Raw genomic sequence first — 25668 nt, forward strand, 5'->3', positions numbered from 1 at the left:
AAGATGGCCCAGGAAGGAGTCTCAGACCCCCTCTGAGGTCATGGAAAAGAATATCATAATTGATTAGCAACGTCTGTCAAGAGCACGGAAGGAGACGTACTAGATCAAAGCCCAAAGCTATCAGCCCCATTGGCATCCACAAACTCTGACAGTCAAGATGTTGAAGTCTCTCTTCCTTTGTTCAAGCCTGTCCTGTTTTCAGGTCAGAAGCAACTAGTCCCATGTGTCAACAGGTTTTTGCCTTTACTTTTATTTAGCATTTCTTTCATTTCAGTTGGAATTCTGGGGCTTTCCATGCCTACCTCTCTCACTAGATCTTCACACCCACCTGTGTTCCATGTTATAAAGGGTGGTCCACCTCTAAATTCTTCTACTCACTGTCAGCAGTTTCCTGCCCCAGCAGGAAGGGTACAAGGCCACAGGAAACCTGAACCATTAAGGTGGCTGGCCGCTGGCAAAGTAGACAGAAGAGGGCCATAATGGGTTGGACAAGCCAGGCCTGCAGCACAGGAAAGGCACAGCTGGAGCTGCCTGAGAAAAGTCACACAGCCAGTGGTGTAAAGGGCCACCCCACAAGGCAACTGAGGAGGGGCACTATTCCTCATTAAAGGAGGTTCCCAGCAGAACATCATGGGGATGACCTGCTCATGCTCAGCAGAGAGCCACAAGCTACCATAGCGCATCTGTGACAATTTGCTGGTGAGGTACTGCAGAACCCCCACCCCAAGCGCCATTCCCCCAGGCTCATCCACAGGAACAGGGCTCTCGGCACCTTCCCAAAGAGGGGTACTGACACACTAGTTTCAACCTCATGCTTCTGTACTCTAAACTGCCCGTGGCCAGCTTTCCAGGGTCCCTCAAACATCTGCTAACATAACAATTGCTGCCTGTTCTGAGGCTGGCACAAGGAGGTCGGGGACTTGGTGTGTGGTAGCTGCAATCAATCACACCTCTGTTTCAGCATCCCAACCCCTCCCCACGAATGTCTTGCTTTTGTTTGAAGTACTGTTGAGAGATACAATTTGTTGTTCTTTCAAGCTGACCAACTTGGAGTTAAAAATACAGCAAGGACTGTGACACCCAGTGAGATGTCATTCAAAGGGCAAATTGTTTAATTGTTGGGTTTTCCCGAAATATTTGCTCTCACACCCATGATCCACGTCTAAATGGCTCAGGTCTTGCTGGGAGTCAACCAATGCTTGCCTTTTCAAAGCACTTGGTGGTCAAACCAGGTCTCAAAAAAAGCAGTAACTAATAATGTTAGCAAAAATCCTACTAAGAAACAACTCATGTGCTCACATGAGCTGAGGATCCTGCGGCCTTAGGAAACCAGTGGTCTCCCCATCCTTAAATGTACCCTTCTGACTGAATCCAAATTTTACATAACAAACTCTTTCATTAAAGTGGGCAGGGCTGAGAAACATGAACGTTTCTTACCTCCTTTGCCATTTAAAAAAGAATGATCTTGAAATCAGAAGGCTGCAGATCCTACTCTGCCCTGGATGGCACACATTGTCACTTTGCAAAAGAAAGGCTGCAGCTTCACATAAAAAGCCCAGCAGAAAGGGCCTCCAAGACCACGTGGGTAGGAATGCTATGAGGGAGGCCAGCAGAGCTGGACTAGGGCAGGGATGGAAGCTTTTGGTCCCTTGGGCTGCCTTTGAGCAACGTGCTCTGAGAAACCAAGTGGTTGTAATTACAATTACAGGGAGGGCAGACATTTCTAGACCAGGCCCTTGTGTCATTTCCTGCATGGGGTCTTTCCTCACTATTGTTAACCTCCCTCACTCAGGGGCCAGATGGCCGCGTCACCTGCAGCTTCATTTGGCAGCCCTATCGACAATCTTGGCATTAGAGTTTAAGGAAGACATGAGCATAGGTGATCTGAGCACAATTTCCCTGCCCCACTCACTGCCAAGAGAGACCAGAGCCACCGCTGGGGGCTGACCAGGCAGCTGTGCCCAGGGGTGTGGCTGCAAAGGGGCCACGGCTGGCAGGACCCAGAGATGTTTCACCCTGGTTTCAAGGGCGACAGACACAACATGAGAATGCATATACACAGCCAACTTCCTTTGTCAGGGGGGGATTCAATTTTGTCACCATTTCATAACCCTCAGCCCTGAACACAAAGTTCCCTGTAGGCTGAGCAAGGCAGGCCTTCTTCCCATTTACAAGAGAAAAATGATGGCGCAAGATGAACAAAAAGTAAATGGCAAAGAAACGTGAGGATAGAAACAAAAAGGGAAAGGGGGGCAAATAAAGAAAAAGGGGAGTTTTCACAGTGGACTGAGCATGCCTCCCAGGACATCTACCCTCTGGTCCCAGCTCTGCCTCTAGAGTCACCCAGAAGAAGCCCACACCTTCCCTCCAAGCTCTGTGATTGTGATGGTGATAATGAGTATCTGTCAGCCCTCAGCCTGTGCCAGCCAGTGCACTGGGTGGTGCCTGTGTGTTCACACAGATATGGAGACACACGTATACTGACAGACGGAGAGACACATCCTTGTACACAGACACACAACACACACATCATTTCCTTTATTCTTCCCACAGTCTGATGATGGTGGTGGTGACATTGGTTGCACACAGATGTTACGCAATTTGCCCAGGGCTGTCAGCCCCTTCTTTGGAGTCCTTCTGGTTTGTCAATATTTCACCCTAAATATGTATCCAAGAATAAATACCATGTCCAGAAGAGCCCTGGTGGACCCCGAGGACAGCAGAGCCTCAGTTTCCTTAGGACAGACTGGAATGGAAAACCTCTGAAGTCCCATCTCCTTCTAACATCCTCTGCCTTTAGCACAGACGCTACACCCCAGGGCATTTGCTCCTGCTGAACCCAACTGCAGATGGAGGTAAGGCCTTGTGCCCCTGGCCTCAGAGCTCCTGTCCAACCCCACCCCATGCTGGTCTGACCCTTGGGTTCTCTCCCTCTCCTGCGTCTGCTGGGAGCTGTCTACCACAGTCCATCTAGTCACTCAGACAGCCAGAGGGAAGCCCTATGTGCTCACAGACACTCTTGAGATCTGCTGAGCCCTGAAGGTCCCAGACCCAAGCAGCACCTCCAGGGAAGCCAAGGTTTCTCAGCTCACCTGCTCCAAAGGTCTAACAGAAAAGGCACTTTGCCCCTTTAATTTGAGGCTCTCATGCACCTGGCCCCAGAACCCATGCATACAAAGGCGCCTTCACAAGAAGGCCCAAGTGGAGCTCCCTCCCCCAAAAGCAAGTGTATAAAGCAAGATCAAAAGACCCATGAACAAGAGTCCAAAACCCAGCATAAGGTAGCAGGGGTGACCCTTGGTACAAGCCTACCCTTCCATGTATATGGAAAGTCCAACTATAAGCCCTTCATCTGTGTGCCTCAGAGCAGACCCTGCCCACGTCCTGGGAGTCACAAATGCCAAGCAAAGCCACAGTGCACAGAGGTTAGTGTCAGACTGGGGGCATTCAGTCCCACATCAATCACCAACCAGCAACACACAGGTCCCTGTGCACATACACTAGTGACATGCCCAGCTGACTAGGTACCGAGGCACAGGGCCCTGCATTGCCCAGGCTGAGCTCAGGGCTCTTTACAAAGTGCAGGGATTCCCCCACAGCTAGTTTTCACTGGTTCCTAGAAGAGGAAGATACAAGTCCTGAGGCCCTAAGTCACCTGACTGGGGAGCCACACAAGCTAAACCACAGAATCCCATAGAGAGAGACTGGTGGGGGTCACTCAGGGTCCACAGACTCATCCCTGTGTCTAACAGATTTTTTGGCATAAACGCTTCCCAGTGGTCCCTCTCTTCTCCCCTAGGCCCCCATCCTACCTGCGATTTACTGCTAAACAGGTGGCCAGGTACAGACAGGCTGAACTAGGGCAGCCTCCTTAGGTTCTGTGTGCCTTCCCAGCTCCTGGAGGCCTGCCTGGAGCCAGGGAAGCCATCTATACATCTGGGTAGAGCCCTGCCCAACACTGTACTTTTCTACACAACTGAGGCCAGGAAGTGTGTCCAGTGATGCCAGTGGTGCTATTCCAACTGTGGCTAGTAAAATATAACACATGTAAGTTGTTTTTATTACCTATGTAGCTTATTAGCTAATAAAATAAGCTCAGCATTAAAAATTTAACTGAAGCCATTACCATGCTCAGAACTCAGGGCTCTGGGTTTCCTGAAGTCACCCTAATCTGTGACTTTTTACTTTTTTAAATTTCTCTAGAGAAGGAAAATTCCTCCTAGAATTCAGTGAATGCGTTCAATCACTGTCCACCAAGGAAGGTCAAAACTGTTTACTACATAGGAAGAAAGGGACACACTGGGAGCTGTGATGGAAGACATGGTAACTGGACAGGGAGGGGCAGGAGCTCTCCAGACATTCCTTCAGGCTGCCTTAAGTGGACCCCACTGGCTCAGGGAGACGTGAGCACGCCAGCACCTTGCCCTACAGCTGCCCTAGCCAGGGCCTAGGCTCTGAAGCAGAAGTAGCCAGAAAATCTGGGCCCTGGAACCAGGTGTGCTTTAGATTTTAGACACCTCACCTCTTCTTTTATGCAGGGATCTCTAGGCAGGGAGCAGGAACTAAAGGAAAAAGAAGAGAAACTGCCTCAGTAGAAACTGCATTTTCTTTCTAAAAGAAAAGGCAGCCCAACCAAGAAAACACTAGACACTGACAGAAGACAGCTGTGCCCACTCAAAACAGTGTGGGCACGAGCAGCCTGCCCAGCCTGGGTCTGGCCATGGTGCTGCAAGAGAAAGGCCAGACCCTCTGAAACCGTCCTCACCAACAAACAAGATCTTCATCCCCTCCAACCCAGCAAGTATCAATGTTTATACACACAAGACCAGAAAAGATAATGGTTAAACCATGGCACTAAGCAACTGAAGGCTTCCTGGATGGACACACAATCAACAGTATTGTGTCCGATCACATCCACCTGGCCTGAGTCAGAGGTCACGGCCTACCTTACTCTCTGGGCCTCACCATTACTCTTATACAGAATGCAAGCCAACACACAGGCTCAGAGATTGTCCTGATGATGATGTATCAATGCTAAGTTCATCTCATTCAAATCAATACCCAAGATCAGTGTTGCATAAGGCAGGGCTCTAAGATAAAGAGGATAAAGTCCAAGTGACGCGGGCACATGGCTAGAGGCTTCTCCTACAGTGAAGAGTCAGGATGACTGCAGATGAGGCACAGATGATACTGATCGCTACTTCTTTTTGGGTTCTTTTTGCAGTTTTTGGCCGGGGCTGGGTTTGAACCCACCACCTCCGGCATATGGGGCCAGTGCCCTATTCCGTTGAGCCACAGGTGCCGCCCCTGATCACTACTTCATGATGGTCTAACATTTCAACAGTTTAATCAGAAGGCTGCGCCCACCATCTCTTGCCCTCTAAAGTCATTACCCAAAGCCCTGACTGAGGAGCAGCATAACCCAAGGGTCACTGGTCTCTGAATCCCAGTAAGCACGAGGGTTTTTTACAGCAGCTGCAGGGGTGCGGGGTGCCTTCCTGGGAGAGAGCTGACTACCAGTGCCAGGTCCCGTTGGTCTACACACCAGTGCTCTGCCTCGCACGGTCCTTCTGCTCTTGTACCACTAGCACTGCATGTCACAGGAAATGAGGTCTGATTTTAAATGGAGGGAAACAGACCAAAAAAAAAAAAAACATGAAATAATCTTTCTTTGATTAGGATTTTTAAAAATAAGGAAATTAACCCAGTTCTGAAACCAGCATTATGCTCTTGGCTAGGATGGGTCAGGACCAGCAGAGGCTACAGTGAGCACCAAGAGGATTTTGCAGTGCCCTCCAGGCCACAGGGGCTCTTACCTGTGCCATTTTGGCAAGGTCTAGGGAAGGTCTCTGCTCTTGCACTTCTTCAGGGCGCCGCCGTTTAATGCCAACCTTCTTGTCGTTAAGGACACATGGCTGGGAACGGCTGCGGGAAAGCCCGCTGGAGCGTCTCGCTAGCTCTGGTGTTGAGGCAGGTGTGCTGCTGGCTGAGGGTGGACAGTATTCCACAAAGGAAAACTGGTCATGTGAGCAGGAAAGGGACCGCTGCAGGTCCAGCCGGCCGCCTCCCACAGGGTGTGGGTCGGGGCTCCAAGAGTCGCCCACTTGCCCACAGGGAGCTGAGCCTGGTACCCCTTGACAGGGCTGCCCTCCAAATCGGTGGTGAAGTGCCACCTGGTCACAGGGCGAAGATAGCACACTGGCCCGGGAGGGGAGGCTGAAGCTGGAGCTCCTCTGCATGGTGCCCACACCGTTGGAGTAGCGCTGGACACTGCCCCCACTGTAGCAGCGTCTCTTCTCCACAGGAGTCCAGACTTTGGAGCCCAAGGGCCTCCATGATGTCCGGCAGCTGGACATCTCATCGGAGAAGGATAGTGAGCGGCACTGGCGTTTGCTGGGGGGTGCTGAAGGGTTCCCATTGTGGTCGCTGATGCTGAGGTCTTTGATCAGGCTGGTCACAGCACAGGCAGTCACTGCATCGCGGTGCCACAGTGAGCTGTCCTGACACTTTTCAGGCAGGCATTCCCAGATGCTAGCGGTTGGTTGGTCAATCTGAAGAGGGCACTTCCTGTCCAGGTCTCGCCATCTGTCATTTTCTGGTTCATAAATAATACAGAAAAAAAAAAGATTTGAGAAGGCTTTCGTTTCAGCCTTTATCTCCACACAACAGCCCATTTCAAACAGAGACTATAAGGGCCAGAAGGCCCTTTAAAACCATCCAGTCTAGCCTCACTGTACACATGAGACGCTGAGGCCCAGAGAGGGGAAGTGCTTCCCAAGGCTTTGAGTTAGAAGCAGGGCAAGGCCTAGAATCCAGACATACCCCTAGAACTCCTAATATAGTTTTCTTTCTATCATACCATACTGCCGTCCAGGAAAATTCAAAGCAGCATGTTTTTTTACCCTAAACGCTTTTTCACAGAAGGAAAATCGACTTGCCCTGCATCTGTGCTGGCTGGTAGCAGACTCAGGGCAATGTTCCAGTTAAGTCTCTACTTAGTTCTCTGCTGTCAGGGATCAAAAAAAGAGCACTTTCTACTTTTTCTAACCAACATATATTTGTAAATCATGCAAATGTGAATGGCTTGAATCAGTCAGCACAAGAATAGAAGTGAAACCTGAAATGATATTCAGTAGGTATTTAAACACACACCGATTTTCACAGCAATTCAGATCCTTTATTGAGCATTCACCCTGGGCCACGTAATAGACACTGCACCCTGTGTGCAGGTACCAGCATGGCCCAGATGGGGAGAATAAGGCTTAGAAGAGGTTGAACAACTAGCCCAAAGCCACACACAGCTAACACATGACAGGCTCCAAACGCAGGCTGGTCTGACCCCAAAGTCCAGCTCTTTTTATTATATGATCGTGATTACAGTAACAACAGGTGAACCTGATACTGGCCTTGCCCTCAAGGAGTTCATAGGTCAGGCAAGATAGGTTCTGGAAACTGTGATTCAGCCCGCATGAGTGCTCAGGCAGCAAGGACTACGAACCTAGCTCCCCTACCAGCAGCCACTTCTCAAAGGGCACTGAGAGACAGAACCTGGACTAGCTCGAGGTGGATGACCAATGCAGTTCATAGGCTGTCTGTGAACCAGAGGAAAAGCCAAATCAGGATAAATGTGGTGCTTCTTCCTCTTGGGCACCCTGCAGAGGGACATGGGGAGAAATGGTCCAGAGCCTCTAAAGCTGGAGATGCAGAAGAGCGATGTTCCTCAAGCCCAGGCAGGCTCCTTGTAACCCAGTTCACCTCATCCCTGAATTTTCCTAAGCCTGACCATGTAAAGTCTCATTACTTATTCTTTCGAATGGACTGAATCAAATATTTCCAAAAATCACCCCTCCTGATTTGTGTAGACAACCCTGAAGAGTAATTCTTATGCTCTAGCAATTCTTTGTAAAACTAAAGATTAATAAGGAGATTATAGGAATGAGCACAGATAAAATCCACATGCAGAGGGGCTGGGAGTCCAATCTTGCTTGGCCTTGAGGTTAACTATCACATCCCCAGGGCCGGGTGCAGTGGTTCACACCTATCATCCTAGCACTCTGGGAGGCTGAGGCGGGTGGATTGCTTGAGCTCACGGGTTCCAGACCAGCCTGAGCAAGAGTGAGACCCCATCTCTCAAAATAGCTGGGCATTGTGGCGGGTGCCTGTAGCCCCAGCTACTTGGGAGGCTGAGGCAAGAGAATCACTTGAGCTCAAAGAGTTTGAGGTTGCTACGAGTTATGATGTCACAGCACTCTACCAAGGGCAACAAAGTAAGACTCTGTCTCAAAAACAAACAAACAAACAAAAAAAACCTATCACATCTCCAGAAGGACCAGGTTGAATGGTTAACTCTAATGCATCCAATGCCAACAGGATCTACTCCATTGTGTTGAATAAGCCTCTGTGACCTTAATATGGAAAATTTCTTTGTTGCATGGAGGGTTCAAAGAATCGGTTCTCAACTGTAAAGAGAAGCTATAGCTTCCCCCAAATGTCAGCTCTTTCACATCTTAACACTTTTGGAAAGGCATGTAATGTTCTCCTGCCTCTATCCTCTGTTCACCAACAGTATCCTCATTTAAAAGCCAACTCAACCTCCTTGGAGAATACACCTTCTCCACATGGCCCTGTGGCACCCACAGCTCTTTGCCTAGCTTTCGGTCATATGGCACACACATTAGCTGAACTTCAATTATCTACTGCAGAGACGGCTGTGGGTGTTCACTTGGTCTTGCCTATCCTTTGTCCTTGGCAAAGGTGAGCTTTCCTTGGCCAGGCAGGTCTAACCTGGGCTATGCCTAGGACTCTCTGCCTACCTGGGCCACGTGGCTATGGGTAACTTTGGAGATACTCTGAAAAAGCAAAGTGCTGATATTGTGTATCAATGCCAGCCAGGTGGCCACTTGTTCTGTCTGCAGGCAGATAATATTTTAATTGTTTCTAATTTTATCACTTTGAGAAGTACAATGTAAGAAAAGTAAAAACAATGGAGGCTATGTTTAGCCCTATGTTTTCCGCCTTCGCCCAGAGAACAGCGATTTGTTGGGTCAGGTCACCAGACAAAAGAAACAGGAATAGAAGCTAATTTTTTTTTTTCTTTGTAGAGACAGAGTCTCACTTTATCACCCTTGGTAGAGTGCCGTGGCGTCACACAGCTCACAGCAACCTCCAACTCCTAGGCTTAGGCGATTCTCTTGCCTCAGCCTCCCAAGTAGCTGGGATTACAGGCGCCGGCCACAACGCCCGGCTATTTTTTTGTTGCAGTTTGGCCGGGGCCGGGTTTGAACCCACCACCCTCGGCATGTGGGGCTGGCGCCCTACCCGCTGAGCCACAGGCGCTGCCCTAGAAGCTAATTTTTAATGGCAAACTTCCACAGGCACTAGGTCCCAACATCACATTGTACAAAGGGCCTCGGGAGGCTCTTGAGAGGAAGATACCACCATCCTTCCATTCAATATCACTTCTATACAAATAACTATAACTCTTGGAAAGTCACAATAGCCATGGACGTGGGGAGTCCACTGAGTGATGTCCACTTAGTGTGGTGGAAAGGGAACAGCCCTGGGTTCAAATCTCAGCTCTGTAAGTTAATCCATCTCTGAGAGTATTATGAGAATTAAATGGGTTGTCTAGTCCAGTGCCTAGAGCAGGCTCTCAAAAATGGCAGCTGTTGCTGGGATAATGAACATTACAGACAATGCTCTTCTAGTAGAGGCCTGGCTTTTCTACAACTGGGCACCAATCTCTGTGGAATCAGCTAGAATAAGAACTCTCTGCACTAGGATTTCTCAAAGTGTGGATTCTGGACCACCTGCAGGAGCATCCTTTTAGCAGGTGTGTGTGTGGGGGGGAATTGCTAAAATGCAGATTCCTGGGCCCATCCCTGACTTGGTAAATCAGAATCTCTCAGGGTAGGCAACTGCATTTCAATAAGCACCGCTCACACTATTTTAATACAAAAATATTGAGAACCACTGCTCTGGACTACAGGTTACACAGGAGTCTCAGTCTGCAAACAACTCTGAAGAATGGCAGCCCAGTCAGACCATCCCGCCATACCCAGGAAGTTTCTGGAGGTTGACAATTCTGGGTGCTATAAATCTGGATTCATAACATCACTGAAAGTTGGTATTTGTGTTTTGGTTCGAGCCAATTATAGGAAGCAGAACTACTGCGAAGGATCACTTCAGCCTTCAAGCACTTCAAGGCCCACATTTCACAAGACAGGGTGGGGACCCCTCAGGGCTTCCTTCTCCTGTTGCACAACAAGGTCTAGATGGGAAGGCACTGGCAAAGGCCTGAGAAGCCAACTACTCCAGTGAGCAGAATGAGTCTGAAGCCTCCCACCTTCTCCCTCAGTGTGTGGCCTCTCAGTAGTGTCCTGCTCTGCAGGCGGGCTCCCTGCCCCCACCCAGAGCCCCACACCAAGACTCTGGCAGACCTGAGCACAGCATCATGGCATGCAGCCTGAGGGCACAGTCACCAGCCAAGTAAGTTCTCAGCATCTCAGAGATGCTGACCTTTAGGAGCATCTCAAGTTTCTCCACATCCCCACTGACCTACCTTCACAAGTCTAAAATTACACACGGAACGATCATGCACACATTCATGGCGTAAACACATACTCCTGAGCCCTGCTTGCACATGGGAGGGTGAAGCACACACTCCCTTGGGCTCAGTTCTCTAACAGACAATCTCAGACACACTAGGTGACCAAGGTCTTTTCCAAAGCTGAGGCTTAATGACTAAGCTTGAAGTTTCTGCCTTGTGACTTCCCTGTTAGACACAGGAGGAGGCAAAGCCCATGTGTGCAGAGACAAGGACACAAACCCCCAGGTTCACACACAAGGCTCTGGGCCTGCCGCCCCTTGACCAAGGAGCCAGAAGACTGCTGGGTACGCAGACCCTACAGAAAAACACTCAGAAGAATATGAATGGCATTTGACCCCAAATGGTCTAATTTCCATTTCTATTCTTAAACTTGAAAAGAAATAACCAGGGCCCTAAATTCTTAGGAGACTAAAAGCCCTCTTATGTTCAAAAGACAGAGGAGGCTCAGCGCCTATAGCTCAGCGGCTAGGGCGCCAGCCACATACACCGGAGTTGGCTGGTTTGAACCCAGCCTGGGCCTCCCAAACAACAATGACAACTTCAACCAATAGCCAGGCATTGTGGCCAGTGTCTGTAGTCCCAGCTACTTGGGAAGCTGAGGCAAGAGAATCACTTGAGCCCAAGAGTTCGAGGTTGCTGTGAGCTGTGACTCCACAGCACTCTACCGAGGGCAACATAATGAAACTGTCTCAAAAAAAAAAAAAAAGACAGAGGAGTTTCATTCCCCTGAGAGCTCTGTGCTGTGTTTTAGATGTTGCCTGGCAATGACGCAACACAGCAGGCAGAATGTGGTTTCTACCGGAGGTTAAGCACCTTAAGTAGAGACTCAAGAACAGTATTCTTGCAGCCTCCCAGACCCAGTAGCAAGCCTGCAACCAGATCATGCCTGACTGATTCATTCTTAGATTTCACACCTATCTTTTTGTGCTGACAATGAATCTCTCTCCCTTGCCCCGTGGGCTGAGTTATGCTAACTTGTCCTCAGAGCTAGGAGGACTTGATCTGGGGAAAAGCTTACTGAGGTCTTTCTGAAAACAGCTTTGTTAAACTCATCTTATAGAAAGAACATAGGAAGGAAACAAAACAAGGCAAGGACATGAGCTCCCCCTCAAAGGTGTCATCTATTTTCAAATGGACTTTAGAGCCCGTGCCCCCTGGAGTGCCTCTTTCCTTCCCTGTATTACCAGAATGGAGACTCGATTCAGAGTTGTATCAGGAAAAAACACTTTGCCTGCCCTGGCCTTAGCCTCGGGCCCTGCCCTCTCAACCTGGAATGGAATGGAAGCTGTCTTTGGGGCTCAGAGACAGCAACATAGCACACCAAGCGCCACACAAAACACAAGGACAGGGATTTGGATGGCTGGAGAGAATGTTCCAGAGGCCCCATCTAGGGAAGCAAGAAGGTTGGTCTGTGGGGCAGCTCTGGGAGAAGATAAAACCTGGTGAGGACAAAGAGCAAGGTTCAGAGAACTTACCAAGGCCCTGCCTACATTAGCAGGGTTGAGGGGGTGACCATGGCAGCTGCCACTGCTTCTGGGTGGGATCCCCAGGTGTAAAAACCACACAAACTGGGCATCTGTGCCAGGCAGGATAGACTGGGGCCCTGCGACAGCCCTTTCAGCTCTCACTGGAACCTCTTCCTCCACCTGCCAGACCCCAGGGGCATTCACAAACATGTGGGGAAAGCTAGTAATTCCAACAGCAACAAGAACTCTGAAGGAACAGCAATGTCAGGTGGGTACACACGGAACATGTGAAACAGGCAGCTGCTTGTCTCTGAACTGCAAAGCTGGATGCCATCTACAGATAGGGAACCGGCAGCTAGTAAAGCTCTTCGGGAAATTGTCAGTCAATGCATATTTACTATTAATTAGCTAACACCCCAATGGGATCCTGGCTAAACTGGGGAAAGAGCATGAGTGTGTATCCCAAGCACATTAATCATCCTCATCTCCTGGGTTGTCACGGTGATCACCATCTTAATCAAGCTTCAGAACAATAGTACATCTCCCCTATGGACACACACCTGAAAAACGGCTAAGCCTCAATTTAAACAGGACCTGCAATCCCAAGGCCATGCTTTTGCAGTTGTCTAGGTTGCCTTCTAATTTGACTGTCTTTCTACATGGAAAGCATGGCTGCGAAAAGAGTCTGGCAGTTGCCATTCCCTGGCCCCAGCACTATAGTGGCTCCCCTCCCCCACCCAAGTGGGCCCGTCTGGGTAAGAAGACCTCCAGGAGGCTCTGTTTTCATTTGCCACTGTGAACAGTTATCATGTGCCAACTACATTTTGCATCTACTTTATTCCAGAAACACTATCTGAAAATGATAAATGGTACAAGGAAAAGTTCAAAGCATCCTATACAGGTGAATCTTAAACTATTTTAGTGATTCAAAAATATCACACAAAATTAAAAAAAACAGGCAAAAAAATTTTTAAAATATGTCTTAGTACCTGTGGCTCAGCGTCTAAGGCGCCAGCCACATACACCTGAGCTAGCAGGTTCAAATCCAGCCTGGTCCCGCCAAACAAAAATGACGGCTGTAAACAAAAAATAGCCAGGCGTTGTGGCGGGTACCTGTACTCCCAGCTACCTGGGAGGCAGAGGCAGGAGAATCGCTTGAGCCCAGGAGTTGGAGGTGCTGTGAGCTGTGATGCCACAGCACTCTACCCAGGGTGACAGCTTGAGGCTCTGCCTAAAAAAAAAAAAAAAAAATTTAAAAAATATTAGAAATAAAAAGTTACACATATGACGAGAATAAGTAAGTTAAAAATAATAAATAAAAATAAAGTAGATCTTTAAAAATCATATACATGTATACTTGTACATAGATGTAATTTTTTAATGAAATCTCATTCTAGCCTATATTGGTTAATAAGCAATGTCTTAAAGGAGGCCCTGGCCCAATCATCATACTCAAAATGATATCCCTGAAAGACAAAAGAAGTGGTAGAGACAAAAAACTGTAACTAGGTAGCTCTGATTTTGTTATTACTGATCTCCATTTCATTTCACTCTTTTGTTCTAAGAAGCTGACAACATTCACACGCTGAAATCCAGTCTTCTCATACAAGGTGCACTTTCCACTTCCAACAACAGTGGCTGAGTCAAAAGACCAAAGGCTACTAGCTACTAAATCTCAAAACAAAATCTCTTAGTCCTACCCAGCTCAACATAGTCAACTGGTTTACCCTGTAGAAATTAATACACAGAGTGCCCCTGGGAACAACCCTTTTATGTACACAGTAGACTTTAACAGCCAAGTAATTAAACCCTGAAAGTAAGGGCTTATAATTAAAATGCTGACAAACCTGAACTGGAGTAGCACAAGTAGGGCTGCTATAATATTTTTACAATTCCTTTTTATACATAATGTATGATCCTTCTGCTCAAGTTTCCTCTATGTTCTTTGCCTGTGAAATAATTTACATTAATAAATAATTTATTACCATAACTCCTAAAGTAATTATGGGTTTCCATCCAATTTTTTTTTTTTTTTTTTTTTTGCCTATGAATTGTTTTGTTCTCTGTCCGCTGACTTCTATTTACAAGACTTTTCCTAGCGGCCTTTTTGAAATAATTGGTATTGCCTTCACTTCTCACACATTACGTGATTTCCAGGTCTTCTCCTTGCCTGAGTGGTGAGGAAAATGGAATGTGTGGTGTCCATTGTCCCTGCAATACAGATAGCATTGAATGGCTGCAATTAGCCAAGGCTGGTCAATGGAGACTGCTCTCACCCCACTTGCCCTGCCTGCTTCACCAAAAAAGATTAAACTACTACACGTGTGACCCTATACAGGCGGAAGACCCAATGGAGCCTGTACTGAGGCCACACGTATAGTCTCGGCCTCTCATCCCAACACAGGTGCTGAGGCCCCTTTCTGCACCCACCAGAAATCAGGGCCAGGAGCAGGGGATGGCTCACCTGCCCGGCCCTGGCACACCCATGGAGTTGCCACCTTACCAATGTTGCCTGTGTCAAGAGCACAAGAATCAGTCATAAAATGGCCCTTCCCCAGAGAAGCTGTTTGCAGAGGAAATTCTACTTCAGCACAGAGGATGGGCGGGGATGCTTTGGGAGGTGAGAAAGGAAAACAAGAGGCAAACATGGCCCTGTGGGGACAGACTGAGCTGGCACCCTAGTGGGGGTTCTGGGCTGGTGCAGAGCAGACTGGGCAGCAGCCTGGCCCCAGTCTCTTCTGCTTCTCCCACCCATACTTCATGTTGGCTTTTTTCTCTCCCCTACTCTGAAAAGCGCAAAAGCACTTTCTTGTATCAAGTTCCCAAACTGGAGTGATGCACAAGGGCCAGGGGCGTAGCATCCAGCTCGTAATCACAGAGTGTGAAGTATAATGAAAGAAAAAAGAATTGTTGTGAGCCCTTGATTCCATCAGGAGCATTTTTCTCTAATGGTGTCCAGAAGAGGCCAAGCCACTTGAAAAGGTGGCATTTTAGGCAGCAGTAACCAGGGCACTGTGCTCCTCCACTACTACACCTATCTGGATTTTCTTCAGAACATTTATGAAACCCCAACTCATTGGCTTCCAGCTAGGACCCTTGCATGGGGGCTTACAAGGAAAAACCCTGAGTCACCAGGCCAACGGTCTCCAGCTCTCATGGGAGAATTCCACTAATCAGTGCCACACACAAGTCCTTTATCTCTTGGAGACAGGCTAGGGATTGGTGATTATGATAATTTGCCATTTTATCTTTGCTCAGCATTGTCCAGCCCTAGAAGGGCTCAAAATCCTCTTGCAAAGTCCAGCCAATACCATAGAGTGCTGAAAAGCAGTCATACCTAAGATGAAATCTCACTACGTGGGGTACGCTCCCAGTTCACAGTGCTGGGCGAGGCCACAAAACCTCACCTCTGGAACTAAGTCGGCTGGAGAGATAAGCTCAGCTCCCACTAGCACACTGGCTTGGTAAGGACTCCAAATGCTGACACTCCTGCCCCAGCAAGTGTAGGAAAGGAACAGAGTAGGAAGGATGGAAATGGCACCTCTGGTATGCTGCCCGCTCTAAAACCCTACAAACACTTGCACCATTGAGGAAGATAGGTGAGTTGCCATGGCTCTAAGCACTTCTACTGTCTCTTCAAAGTTGGCCTGACCCAGGGAGAAGTTGGTTGATCTTGCTCCCTCACTGCCAGACAGAAATCTCCCTGAAAGTAGGGGCAGGATCTGATTCACTCTATCTCTGCACCGAGTACAGTAGGTGCTCAATTAATATCTACTGGAACAAGCCACTGAAAATGAATATGAAGCTCTTTGGTAATATATGCTCACGTGGGCCAGGGTTTTCCTGAACCAGGGAGGGGGCTGAGTAACAGAAGATGAGGCCTATGTGACAGAGCAGCTGAGAACGATGAGGGGACTCCAACCCCCAACAGCACAGCTGCAACCAGCTTCTCCCTCTGCTACCTGGCAGTGCCCTAGCACTAGCCTACAAGAGCAAGAGGAAGACAGGGCTCTGTAGTAGGGAAGAGCACTGGGATCTGGCCAGCACTTCCTGCAGAGCCACTCTGTAAACAAGAGCCTAGAGATGCAGCACATCCCTCCTGGAAACCATGGGCCTCCATGGTAGAACGTGGGCGTCCCCAGTAGAAATCAAGTTGCTGGGCTTTGCAGGCTCAAAGAGATTCCCCTGGGCAATCTGAGCTTCTTCCCATATACCTCTCTCCCCCAGGGCCTGAAGATCTGCCCCTGAAAGAGTGACTCTTTCACCTATAACCCACTCTGCAAAGAAAACCAAGGTAGTTCCTTTGTTTGGGTGTGAGGGCTGCTTTCTCAGGGAGCACAATTCTCCATTTAGATCTTAGCCCTCTTTTTACCTATTAACTTATGGAGTAATCACTCTGTGCTGCTCTCTTTACAAACATGACCTCACACAGCCTTGGAACAAGCCTACAAGGTGGGTACTACCATAATCACCAGAAACCGAGACTCAGAAAAGTTAACAAGTTCAAAGCAACTATATGAGTCCCAACAATGCCCATCACAAACCGTAAGAGTCCCACGTTGTTATGACTTATAAAGTACCTAGGTCAAGGGAACCCTATGCATGAATGGCCTTGAAATAAAAGATCAACACCTCCATATCTCGGTTGCCTAGTCTGGCCTACTCACAGCTAAAATCTGTCCCTTTCCTGGACATGACAAACGAAGGCAGCTCAATTGTCAGACTGTCCCAGGAAGCAGGCGATGAAGCTGAAGATTTGTTGGAAGCCATAAGCCACAAAGCAATCATGTAGGGACAGGCCTCAGAAGTGTGCCACATGGTCAGCCCAGGCAAGGGAATCTCTTGTTTCCATTGTCTCTGTGTGGCAGCACCAAGAGGGACATCTACCTCTCCCAGAGCTGTGGCATGTGACTGAGACCTTCCTTTTTCCTTGAGTCCAACTCTGCTTACAAGGGACCTTGGGGAAGGTCACTTAAGCAGGCCTCCATTTCCCTGTATGTCAATGAGCACTCGTCCTGCCCCTTGAAGCCACTGGCAGAAGTCAACAGGATCCTGAATAGGAACACAGCGGTCAACATGCCTATCCCATCACCCCTCTATCCTCATCATCATATCCATGGGAATTGCATCTAAGGAAAAAGAAAACCCTGGACACAGAAGGAAAGGGCTGACAAAAAAATACCACATGGCCTACAAAGACAAACTCTGAATTAAAAAGCCCGCAGTGCTCACCCATCATCAGAGTCTGGTTTCTAACTCAACAGACATTACATCTGGCAAGACATCCCCAAAGGGGAGAAGAGTCCCAGGGAGAAACTATGCCCAAACATCTGGAGCAACAACAAATATAATCAATACAGTCATGGTTTTTGTCCCCTATAAACAAATAGTAACTCACAACCTGCACAAAAACAGAAGACCAGAAGGAGCTCTTTCCAGAATGAGCATCAGCAATGTCAATCAAGAGCCTTACAAACGTCCCTGCCCTCCAACCTTTCTATTCTACTCCTGGGAACTACAATATCCTGAGGAATAATCTAGAAGATAGACAAAGACATAAACACTCATTCTCTACTAATCACAACAGCAAATAGAACATCCCCTTTATCCAACAATGGAAGAAATAGTTACAATGTTAAAGACATTCTGATACAGCCACACAACATGATACTAAAAACCATTAAAACGCATGAAATGAACAATTTTAATGCTGTGGGAACATGATGGCAACTATTACCAAGTGAAAAAAGCAAACAAAAATAGTTTCATATGTTCATTATAGAGTGAGCCACGTAAAAAAAAATGCTAAGAACATAAACAGACACGAAAGTATCACCAGTCTCCATCATGGGGTATGAGCTAGGAGAGATTGCCACTTTATATTTTGCACTACAGTACATTTACTGAATGAAAAAAACAACATGAATTACTTTAACAATCAGTCAGAAATTCCTAAACCATATACCAGTACCTGCCTCTCCTCCAGCTCAGCAGTCCGGGAACACTCCAGCACTACTGGGCACAGACACAGTTAAACACACAGAAGGGGTCCTCGGGGCTGCTCTTTGTAAACTTGTGTCCAGAAAGTGCCTTTGGCATCTCACATGGAGGACTCAGGCCTTGGTTGGAAGGACCAGTAGTATGGCTCCCAGGATGGCCTCGGGTACTTACCCATAATTCCACAAGAGAATAGTGTAGGTCCTTGACTCATCTTCTTTGGCGTGTGCTGAAAACAACCAGAAAAGCTGTTCACTCTTCAAGTCATAAGAAGCACATTTGCAAATGACTCTGCACTGATCTTTTGCTAAGGTCACAATTAAAGAGGTTACTGCCCTTTGCCAATGTCAGATTAGGGAAAGAAGTAAAAAGTATTCAACACGGCAACATCTACACAGAATTAGGCCTAGACTCTTTGTCCCAAACCCCCTCTGTATGCCCTACAGAGAAGTGTCAGGGAGAGCTGGGGAGAGGTGGCCTCTGCTCTGTAGGCTGTTCTGTGGCTACAAGAAGCCCCCACCCCCCACCCCCCCAGGCATTCTCTCTGAACTGAAACAGAAACTCAGGGTTCTAATTGGTCTCAACCTAACAGCTACGGCTTTTGAACTCCTTGGTACACGGTACACCATACTTCCACAACGGTCTCCCTCTGTACTGTAAACATTCCACACCTTCCCCTCCACCCCATGCCTAGCCTCAGCCGAATGTTCTAGCAGTTGGGTGGAAAACAGGCCAATGAGCACTAGAAGAACCCCATTTCTGGGCTCTTGCTCAATGTCTACACAGTAAACTGAGCGTGGAATATTCTGAGGGTTCTTTGTGCTAGGAGACATCCAAGTCAAGAGCTTGCTGATGGGGAAGAAACTGCCCAGCTGGAGCCCCAAGAAGTTCTGCCTCAAGTATTCCAAAGGTTCCCTCCCTTCCTCCCTCTCCTTCGCAGGGAGCACGTGCTGGTAATTTTTCATGAGCAGGCTGGGCTAGGAGGTGATCGTGCAATGGTGAAAGCTCTTGGCTCCAAAGAAATCAGCCTGTTATTAAAAAAGGTTCTAATGTCTGAGAGGAGCCCCCAGCTGAACCCCCACCCCCAAATGATAGGAACACACAAGGCTTCTGTGCTGGGAAGTGGGTGAGAGTCCACACCCTGGCTCCTTAAGGCTTGGAAGGAGGGCAGGGCTAACCAGGAACACCTGCCCACCACAATAAGAGAATGGCAAGCACCTGGCACCAGCTGCCCGATTCAGGGACCTCTGCACATGGTCAGCAGTGCATTCTTCCCACAGGGATACTAAGCCTGACATGCCTGAAAACAAAGAGGTGAAGGAGGGCTCAAATTTCACAGAGGACACAGTCAAAGAGCAAACCATTCACTACAGAAAGACTGGGGCTGGAGAGGAGCACATGTGCTGGGGCAAGAGTAGAGGTCAGGGCTGGCTTCCTGAGGTGAACACCTTAACTGGTCCTCTGTAAAGACCAGAAGGAGTTTACAGAGTGCAAAGCAGAGTGGTGTGGTCCTTCCCCATTTCCTTCTTACAGGGTTGTCCAATCTTTTCCCTTCTCTGCTGCACAATGGAAAAAAAGCTGTCTTGGGCTACACATTAAACACACAAACACTAATGAAAGCTGATGAACAAAACAAAAGGTCTGTGCATAATTTTCATAATACGTGGCACCACGGATAGGTAAAAAAGTCCTCACATGATCTGCAATTGTTGGGCTATCAGGCTGGACACACACACACACGGATTCTATAGTGGCATAACCATCCACTCTACAGCCATCCGCAAACATATCTGGGAAGAGTTAAAGATGGCTGCACCTGCTTACCTCCTGGCTGATACAACACAGCTGTTAAGCCCACAGCAAAGTCACCCAACAGAGACAAGCACGTTGAGAGCCCTGCCACTGGAGCCGTGCTGCCTGTGCAGCCAAGAGCACAGCCTGTGCAAGCTCCCAGGTTTGCAGAGAGAAGTGAGGCCTGGAGCCTCACCTACCAAAGGAGACAGCTCCAGCACTTAGGGTGACCCAGGCACAAGGGAAATGCCCACTGGGAACCACAGCCCCCACCCTGCGCTCCTCAGGTAAGGCAACCCAGGCTGGGGAGCCCATAGAAGCCCACAGCAGGACAGGGCCAGGAAAGCAGAAGAGGGAGGACAGACCAAAGTGGCTTGCTGACATCACTGGCACATAGATGTCACCAAGGAGGGCTTGGGGTTTTCCACACAAAAGCAGGATGCCAAGCAGTGAGCCGACCGCCACCTTGCCAGTGGAGTTGTGCTCACTGTCTGTCACCCACTAAGCCAGCATGTTCCAGACTGAGAGGCACCTCAAGGCCCTCCCAGGGAACATGGACACATGAGTGGGCACCAGCCACCTTGCCAGAGATGCTGCGGCCTGTCAGCCTTACAAAGGGACACCGCTGCCCAGCACACAGGACTCCCCAGCCCCTGCTCTCTCATTTGCGCCACGAGGACTTGTCAGCATTTACTGCAGACACCCAGAGCAGCCCACCATCCCCAAGATGGGGAACACACCCCTCACAACCCCCAGCATTACCACTGCTCCGAGCCACCACCAAGCCCCACTGAACGTACCTCCAAACTGCTCTCTCAAACTGGGCCCCGGGCCCCTGTTCTCCATCCTCCACCCAAAGTCTTTGTTTTTGAGACACAGGGTCTCACTCTGTTACCCTTGCTAGTGCACAGTGGCATCATCATAGTTTACTGCAGCCTCAAAATTCCAGGCTCACAGGATATTCCCCCCTCAACCTCCCAAGGAGCTGGGACTATAGGCATATACCACCATACTCAGCTAATTTTTAATTTCTTCTTGTAGAGTAAGGGTCTTCTATGTTGTTCAGGGTCCCTCAGCCTCACTCTGTTCCTGCCCTCCTTACTCAAGCCACTTGGAGGGGGACAGTTCAGTCACTGCCATCTTGAGGCTTCACCCCCACTCTTGGCTTTCTCAGAGGCCTTCTCTGACCATCCTGGCTGAAGCAGAACCTCCCATCCTAGCATTTCTCTCCCTCATCACCCAAACATACACAGCGTGTATCAGTTCATTTGTTCCTCTGCTTATTATTCTCTGCTCCATGGGAAAAGCAACTTTTTAAAGAAAGGGGGCTGTCTTGTTCCCAGCATGCCCAGCACAGAGGCACCATGACTACGGCACCTGTCAGCGCCAGCCTGTCTGGCCGCTGCGCCCACTCACCAGGGGATGCCAGGCCAGTGGAAGTGGATTTTTTACCAGGCAGAACCTACTGCCTCCCCTAATTGCAGGGCTCATGCAATGATCAAACTCAATGGGGTAGGGGTGAGAGCACCAGCCTGAGAGCTAGGGCTGCCCCCGAGTCCAGTTGGCCCAGACTCCTCACGTCAGCCTCTGACAACCCACCCAGAGGTGTCAATGGACCGACAATGACGTATACCGTGGTTTTCCAGATTGAAAGAACAACTCCTCCATTTCCCCCTATTTTAAACGTGCGGCTCCTTGCGCCTCTCACTGAGCGAATGAACTGCATGGCCCAGCGGTGCAGTTCTCCTCCTTCTGCTAGTTCTCCTTCCTTCCTCACTGGATAATGTCTCGGGGGGACCACACCCCAGCCATGGGGTGAGGCTTAGAACTCAAGCTGGGCTGACCAGCCACTTGCTGGCTCCAGGCTCTGACCCCTGAACCAAAGTGATGCTGGGCTGATTCACACAGCCGGGAGGCCCGCAGCCTGCCCACAAGAACCTGCTTGCAAAGTCCTTACAGAAGCACGGGGCCCGCCCTTCCTGGGGCCTGACTCACCAATCCTTCCCCAGCCCTGTGCACTCTCCCGTTGCTCCAGAGAGTCCTCTTTCGGTGTGAGTTGGCTGGAGGTGGCCTGTGTTGCTTACAAATGAGGAACCCTTGATTTCATGCTTGACCTCAAGACCAGATCAGGGCCTGACTTGTTCTCTGAGCCCCATCTATGTGGCTAGGATGGCACATTCCGGAGTATCCCAGCACACCTGACCCCTGGTAGCTTCCCCTGGGTCTGACTCCAGATGGGCAAACCAACAGAGTCTCGCTTGGCTCCAAGCTGGCCAGATCCTTTTTATTCTCAGTCTACCCAGCATGTGATAAAATTCCCACTGGTACATAGCATTCTTATATCGGCCTTTCTGAACATCTGAACTTTCTCACCCACAGTGGGAAGAACATGCAAGTTGCTATGTACTGAGGCCCACCAGGCCCTGAGGGAAACTCTGGGCCCTCTGAGGTTTCACAAGACACTCAGTGTCTGCACAGAAGTGAGCACCCGAGCCCCAGCTGAGCTCTGCAGTGAAACAAGACAAGAGCACATTTCCCCTTTGTATTTCTCCCACTGTGGAGTCTCTGTTCCCAAGCCCACCCCAGGGCAAGGCCTCATCACTGTGAGACTCCTTAGATCATGAGAAGGCTTTTGGAATCAGATCCTCGTAGGAAAGGCAAAAGCTGGAAATCAAATTGAGGCTTCAGAGCCATCTGTCTGACTAAAGAAAGAAGCCCTGACTTAAATAAAGACACAATTAAGGCTCCAAATGAGGAACTAGCCCATGAAGAAAATGCCAGGCCATAACCAACCATGGTTCTTCACAGCTTTGTCTGCAGATTATCAGCTAAAGCAATTAGGTTGGTTTTTCCTTCCCTCAACACAGTGTTCCAGGGAACCACAATGCAACAAGAAGAAGCTCACACTCACACACTGGAGGGGAACAAGCAGAGCACCCACACCTCCAAAATGGAACTCAGTGAGACTGTGGCAGTAGAAAGCAGAAGGCAGATCCAGGCCCAGGATGAGAAAGAGAAGCTGGGAAGGGAACAGTGCCCTTGGGCGGAGACTCTCAAAGATGCTGACAGAGATACAGCAGCCCTGACTCCTGAGCCTTTGAGGTTAGCCAAAGCATGGGCGGGTCCCTTACTATCTCTGCTTGCCCAGGGTGAAAGGCATCAGTGCCCTTTGGTCTGAAGACTTTAGAGAGAGCGAGAAGACTGGTTGGGGAGAGGAAACCAGGCCTAGTCAAGGACTCGCTGTGTACCTCTGAGTTCTAACTTCAGGCCAGCCTGTGTCCTGCCAGGGACTCAAAGTGCTAACTCAGTGTAACCAGCAGTATGCAGACCCCCAGGGCCCAGGCAGCTGGGTATAAGACCTGAGGTGGCCACTAACTCTTCAAACCAGACAAGTAACTTAGTCCTGGCATCCTAACAGATCTACCAGACCAGTCCCTCCAAAAAGCTAGTGATGGTTGCTGTGGGAAAAGTCATGTGGCCTGGAGCCAGGCAGCACACTCTGCCCAGGAGTAGGCCGTTCTCAGTGCCCTTTGGTCTCTAGACTTTAGAGAGGGCTGGGTGGCTGGCTGGGGAAAGAAGGACAGGCCTGGTCAAGGGAGGTGGTCACTCTGGAAACAAGAGAGTAGGCCCTTGGCCTGAGCATGGGCATGCGGGAAGGAGCTGAGGGAGCACAGTGCTCCAAGGTCAAATGTCTGGGCTGCCGTCCAGAGGAACAGCTAATGTTAGAACATTGGAAGGAAGAACCCACTCGGCAGAGGAAAGCAACGGGGCAGAGTGGAGTAAAGGGGAGCTCGTCAGCCATGGCCATGGGCACGGCCTTCACTCTCGGTCTGTCTCTCCCCAAGAAAGTGGGCCCCCGTGCTGACAAATGCAAAATGCTATTTGTCAGTTCTGTTTTCCTTTTCTTTCTTTCTTTCTTTTTTTTTTTTTTGAGCAGAGTCTCACTATGTTGCCCTCAGTAGAATGCTGTAGCATCACAGCTCACAGCAACCTCAAACTCTTGGGCACAAGCGATTCTCTTGCCTCAGCCTCCCGAGTAGTTGGGACTACAGGTGCCTACCACAACACCCAGCTATTTTTAGAGATGGGGGTCTCATCTTCCTCAGGCTGGTCCTGGAACTCCTGAGCTGAGGCAATCCACCAGCCTTGGCCTCCCAGAGTGCTGAGATTACAGCCATGAGCCACCACGCCTGGCGTATCCTTTTTTCCTTACACCTTTCTCAGGAGAAGAGAAAAATCACATTGTCACCAGCATTTAGTTCGTTTAAAAAGAACAGAGAATCGGGGCAGCACCTGTGGCTCAAAGGAGTAGGGCGCCGACCCCATATGCCGGAGGTGACGGGTTCAAACCCAGCCCCGGCCAAAAAACTGCAAAAAAAAAAAACAAAAACAAAAACACTGAGAATCATGACATAGACCCCAAGAGGTTAATGAGGGAGGCCAAGTCTTCTTGTTCCTCAGCAGGCCGCAGAGGAAGTGCTGTGGGCTGCCCCTCTGGTGTGCCATGACACCTGGGCTTCCAGAGACTCTGGCACCTTTCCCCTAAGGTTTTAGACTCTCTCCTCTGTGACTGAAGTGCACCTCTGGGACCTGCTCCTGTCATTCCAAAGCAGCCTGTGATGATGCATTTCCCAGCCTCCCCGCTCATGTTTTCTTTTTTCGTCTCAAACTTCCACTTGTTATCATCTTAGTCTGATTAGAAAACTTATTTTCCATCTTTCCTGTTGTTATCTTGATGGCATTTACACGAGGATGATGTTACCAGTTTAGGAAGCTAAAGCAAAGCCCCATCAGCTTCCTCTGAGCCTTTGCAGGCTGTTTAAAGCAAATGTTAACATCAGCTTATCTTACATTCTGTTTCACGACGTCTTACACTAAACAGGTTATTTTGGCTCTTTCTTCGCTTATTTACAGCGTGTGCCTCTCCCTGAGACCTCCGGAGTTGGGGCCTGTGTGGGAAGGCACTGGGCAGAGACAAGGGCCTAGACCGAAGTCTGCCCTGGCGCCCCCTCCCTCAAGTTCTCCGAGCCACAATTTCCTATCTGTATGACAAGGCAGAAATGGACATAGCCCTGCTCCTCAGCAAAGTGGCATGAGGCTCCAGGTAACCAGATTTCTGTAAGTGGCTTCCCAAGGTACTCAGCACAGCTGGGGTCTCTAGGCCTTCCTGCTCGGGCACGTTGCAGGCAGCACAGGGCAGGGCCAGGCCAGCAGTTGACACTCAGTCAATGTCTGTGGGATGCATCAGCTAAGTGACTGACTGATGAGAAAGCCCCTCTCCAAGAAGCCACTTCCCCTAACTGACCTCCCATCTGGAGCCAAGGGAAGAAAAAAGGAGGAAGAAGGCAGATGGGCTCAAAGAACTGTGCTAGGTGGTTTCCGGGTCAGTCAATAACAAGCAGCAGCAAAAAGGAGGAGACTGCAAGCAAGGGAGGGCGCGCTCGGGAAGACAGCGCAGACCCTAATCTGCGAGCAGCAACGCCGCCGCATGTGGCAGCATCTCCCTGCCTTGCTTTCTTTTTCTGAGAAGATGAGTTTTCCTTCCCTGGGTAGGGCTGGGAGGCTATGGTCCTCTTGACAGGGGTCAGGCCCTATCTCTTAGAAGAGTGACTTAGCTGACCTCAGGACCATGTTCCCTGCAATCAGCTCCGCATCAAACACCAGTCAGTCCTACCCTGAGAAGGGATAGAGCCCAGAAGTGGCCACTGAGGCCAAAAGCACAACTAGATTCAGGAAAGGCTTCTCCCTCAGGACCTCTAGATGGCCCCTCACCCTTGAGGTTGCTCCTTTCTGATCAGAGCTACT

The 25668-nt window shown here is 49.3% G+C and overlaps 1 protein-coding gene across 1 annotated transcript in view; it reads right to left on the reverse strand.

Annotated features, from left to right (window-relative positions):
- Window positions 1-25668, reverse strand: part of FAM53B (family with sequence similarity 53 member B) — a 76291-nt gene that overhangs the window by 48171 nt on the left and 2452 nt on the right. Inside the window, exons 2-3 of the mRNA XM_053584159.1 lie at window positions 18247-18301; window positions 5817-6595 (exon numbers count right to left, since the gene is read on the reverse strand). Coding sequence (XP_053440134.1) covers window positions 5817-6595; window positions 18247-18301 — 834 coding nt within the window. The remainder of the gene's footprint in view (window positions 1-5816; window positions 6596-18246; window positions 18302-25668) is intronic.

The sequence above is a fragment of the Nycticebus coucang genome, chromosome 3 (assembly GCF_027406575.1).
Source record: "Nycticebus coucang isolate mNycCou1 chromosome 3, mNycCou1.pri, whole genome shotgun sequence".
Lineage (NCBI taxonomy): Eukaryota > Metazoa > Chordata > Mammalia > Primates > Lorisidae > Nycticebus > Nycticebus coucang.